We start from the raw sequence: 4,019 nt of genomic DNA, 5'->3' as shown, positions 1-4,019 counted from the left end.
GTTCGGAGGGTGGTCTCCAAGTTTTTATTGAGAAAGCCCCTAATGATGCTTTTGTATCGTGTTGTTTGAGCATCTTGCCTTCATTTTTACATTTACTCAATATGTGGGAGAATTCAAAACATATTGATAAAGTGAAAACCACTATATTTGATGCCACTGATTGTTGGAAATTCTTTGTTCCCCTTTTGTAAATTTCACAACTGGTCTTTACACAAATAAATAGCAGGCGAAGAACACGACAAAACAACACAACTCAACCGAGGCTGACAAAGCAAGAACTTCACAGAACTCCACAGGTACGTACAGCTACACTGCAACGCTGTTATTAAAAAACATGTGAATGTCTGCTATATTTGAACTATTCTTATAATGTGTTTATTATTATTATTATTATTATTATTATTATTATTATTATTATTATTAACCAAATGTTAAATTAAACATTATTCCTATGCAAGAGATTGCAAACACATCTCCATAGTCATAAACACTGAAATGGTATTTTTATTTTGGTTATAATTAAACACCGAGGCTGTGTTTAATAAGTAAACTCTTTGTTAACAGCGTGCTTTTTAAAAAGCTATCATACCATATATATATATATATATATATATATATATATATATATATATATATATATATATATATATATATATATATATATGTTTTTGTAAACGAATACTGCAGCATGATTATTTTAACCAAAGGCTTTGTTCCAGTGCAAACCTTGCAGCATTTATTTTATAGAATTAAAAGAAATTGAATCCAGTCTTTATGTGAAATCAGTCGCGCTTACTGCACAGAGGAGTGCTGTAGAATTCGGCGTGCTAGTCAGGCATTCTGACTGTTTTTATGAACATTTATTTGCATGCAGTCACTTCGACACTACTGAGACTATCTCAGCTTATACGTCATGCAGTAAACGTCTTAAAGGCAGAAATATTTCTCTAAAATGTTTTTTTTTAAGTTCAACTTCATTATGCTAGCGACAAACTGGGTCCCATCTTTAAAGATGTTCTTATTTAAGCACTGTTTTGTTTGTTTTTTGTAATGAACTATTTCATGAACCACAGGAAACAAATACTTCGGAGTGTTTTAAGACTTATTTGTATTACTATTTACACCATAACAAAAACAAAAGGTTTCTTGTATTTTTACATGCGAATAAATAAATAAATAAATTCTGAAAGATTTACTATGTGTTGGCCTCACATGACGTTACCTTTGAATCGTTAACTCTGAAGCAAATGAAAGCCTTTTTTAAGTCTTCATTGGAGGTCATTATGGACGAGAGGGTTAAACATCAATTTCCAGTGCTTTTAAAAATGCGAATAACGTTTTTTTTTGTTTGTTTGTTTGTTTTTTTGAAATGTTAATGGACTGCACACTTGATTTAATTTTAAAAAACAGTCTGTCTAATGAACTCGTCTTTTTTGTTTCAGTTTTTCCTCAGCTTTCACGATGATTCACCTGGCTGTGTTCTTGTGCGCATGCGCCTCTCTGCTGGCCCCGGTGGCCTCCCAGGATATTTTCAACAACAGGGAATCGTTCTCTCAGAGCCTGACTCTCGCACGCAAGATTCACACCGACGTCCACGCTCTGCTGAGCAAATACGTAAGCTTTGAAAAAGTTTTTTTTTTTTTTCAAATATATTTCAATGTATTTATTCTAAATGCATAAATGCATCAATGCATGCATAATACATACATACATAAATTCAAATATTGGCATGAGAATTCTTCCTGTAATCCATCGGATTTCATTATGCATCCAGTATTTTAAAGTGATCTGTAAACTGGACAGATCGCTACAGCTACTGGAAGTCACGTGAATATGCTGATTGTAATATCGTTGCTGTTGAAAGAGTTCATTAGAAGCCAGGCAGCTATAGCGGCTATACACTTGATTTCGATCAAGCAACTAAGGCTAGCTAGCATGGGCGTAGCGAGTGATGGATGCTGTGTATGTGTGTGCGTGTCTGCGTGCGTGCGTGCGTGCGTGCTTGCGTGTGTGTGCGAGTGTGTGTTGCACTGCGGTGTGGAATAAACAGAGTCCAGGTCATCTGCAGTTTGTGTTTTTTTAAATCAGCTGACTTTTTCCCCCACTGCGCTTCCTCTCACAGAAGGAAGTGCACATTGGAAGCAAGTCCTTCGAAGACTACAGCCTGCTGATGAGCAGCCTGCCGACCGTCAACTTGAAGTACACCAGCTGGCTGGAAATGGAGGTAAGCCCACACTGCACTGAACACACCTCAGTGTATGTGAAAGACAGATACAGAGCCCTTTTCTGAAGCCCAAACCATTGACTAACTTTATTAAACCGGCAAAAAAACGCGGAGACTTTTCTTGTTCCACTCCACTTAAAAACAGGATTCGTGGAGAAACTCGCCTCTTAGATCTTCTTATTAACATGATAGTAACCAGATGTGGTCCTGCCAGCCTGACCCCTCTCCCCAATATTCTGATCCCAGGACAGCGAGAGGCTCCTGGTCAACTTCAAGGATCTCCACATCTTCTGGATCCACGTGGACGCCAAGCGCATCTACGAGCTGGAAAGCGTGCCCCGGAGCCAGCTCGCCCAGAACATGCAGGAGGTTCTGCTGGACATCCGGGATCTGCAGTACCAGATGAAGCACCAGGTAGGGTCCAGATGCCCACAGCCCGGTCCTCAGGTTCTATTGCAGAGTGCCAGGGAGGGCTATGTCAAAATGACAGCCAGCATGTTGTCAGTCATTGAGATGTCTTAATAAAGAGGCTGGGCTCAGTTGTAATGGATCTTAGTGCTGCAGCCCTGGAACTGTGGATTTCATGCCACTGTGTTTCTGTTGCATGCATTCTCATTAAAAAGTGGGTCAGTAAATCACTGCAGGATTTATACAGACTTCTAGAGTATTTCCATTGGTTGTTGTTTAGGTATTTTAAATACAGCACTATGATATGCTTTTGGTCTGCGCAATCAGAACTAGGCATTAGATAGAATGCAGTTTCGCTTCTTTTTTTTCTTGCCGAATTCACGTTTTTTTTTATTTAAGTTGCATAAGCAAAGATCGATGACGTCACTGAAACGGTTATTTCCTGGGTGAGTCATGCCGGTTGTGGTTTGTCTTTGTCGCCCCCTAGCTGGAATCTCTGGAAACCCCGGCTCCTGAAACCCTGAGCCAGTCGGTACCTGACGCCCTGCTGAACCCCCAGAATGAGTGGCTGAGCAAGCTGCAGGGCTATATCATCCTGAGAGATCTGGAGAGGTACCTGGGCAAGGTGGTGCGCGACTTCACCCTGCTCAGGACCAAATACCAGCAGTGAGGACCATCTGAGGCACTGCAGACCCTTAGAACAGTTTCACCACAGTAAAAACACAGCAGGTGCAATAAAGCACATTGAAAGCATGGGAAAGCATAGCGAAGCATTGCAAAGCACAGAGAGGTCTGGTAAAAAATGATGTGCATTAAAATGCTGTGGTAAACTTTTATAAGGGGTCCAGTTAATATTTATTATAAATTGCAAACGCTTCTATTTATTTTATTTATTTATTTATTATTATTATTATTATTATTATTATTATTATTATTATTATTATTATTAATGTGACATTATTGTTTATTTATTATGACTCCCACAGAATCACAAACAGTAATACAAAAGGTAAAACAGTATATATGTTGAGCTTCACAGTGTCATGTGCTACTGTGGTGTTTAAGAGGGCTGGGAAGTAACAGCATTGATAGTTCTATTAAAGACAGTAAGTTGTTCATACAGCACACAGTTCAGAGGCAGCAAGTTCAGTTCTATATATATATATATATATATATATATATATATATATATGTTATTGCATTTGAGTATATTATTGTCAATTAAACACAAAATATACTGTATATTAATCACCTAAAACATAATATGAATCCAATGTTAATGAAATGAATCACTTATTAACATTAATTATTATGATTTATTAAAAATATTCATGACTGAGATTTTGTTTTCAATATATTTCTATTTATTTTTGTACTGCATTTATAT

The 4,019-nt window shown here is 37.6% G+C and overlaps 1 protein-coding gene across 1 annotated transcript; it reads left to right on the top strand.

The window, feature by feature from the left end:
* Positions 1 to 1,454: 1,454 nt before the first annotated feature.
* On the top strand, positions 1,455 to 3,769 carry LOC131701691 (cardiotrophin-2-like). Its single transcript, XM_059001149.1, has 4 exons — positions 1,455 to 1,614; positions 2,123 to 2,224; positions 2,471 to 2,638; positions 3,120 to 3,769. The coding sequence occupies exons 1-4, from the start codon at positions 1,462 to 1,464 to the stop codon at positions 3,300 to 3,302; spliced, it is 606 nt and encodes a 201-aa protein (XP_058857132.1). The 5' UTR covers positions 1,455 to 1,461; the 3' UTR covers positions 3,303 to 3,769.
* Positions 3,770 to 4,019: the final 250 nt, after the last annotated feature.

This window comes from Acipenser ruthenus, chromosome 26 (assembly GCF_902713425.1).
Source record: "Acipenser ruthenus chromosome 26, fAciRut3.2 maternal haplotype, whole genome shotgun sequence".
Classification (NCBI taxonomy): domain Eukaryota; kingdom Metazoa; phylum Chordata; class Actinopteri; order Acipenseriformes; family Acipenseridae; genus Acipenser; species Acipenser ruthenus.
This window is presented reverse-complemented; position numbering and strand designations above follow the sequence as displayed.

Bases quoted from the DNA above. Each gene is read 5' to 3' on its own strand.
- LOC131701691 (XM_059001149.1), top strand. From the start codon at position 1,462: ATGATTCACCTGGCTGTGTTCTTGTGCGCATGCGCCTCTCTGCTGGCC. The intron at 1,615-2,122 runs GTAAGCTTTGAA...TTCCTCTCACAG, and splicing joins ACGCTCTGCTGAGCAAATAC to AAGGAAGTGCACATTGGAAG. The intron at 2,639-3,119 runs GTAGGGTCCAGA...GTCGCCCCCTAG, and splicing joins AGTACCAGATGAAGCACCAG to CTGGAATCTCTGGAAACCCC.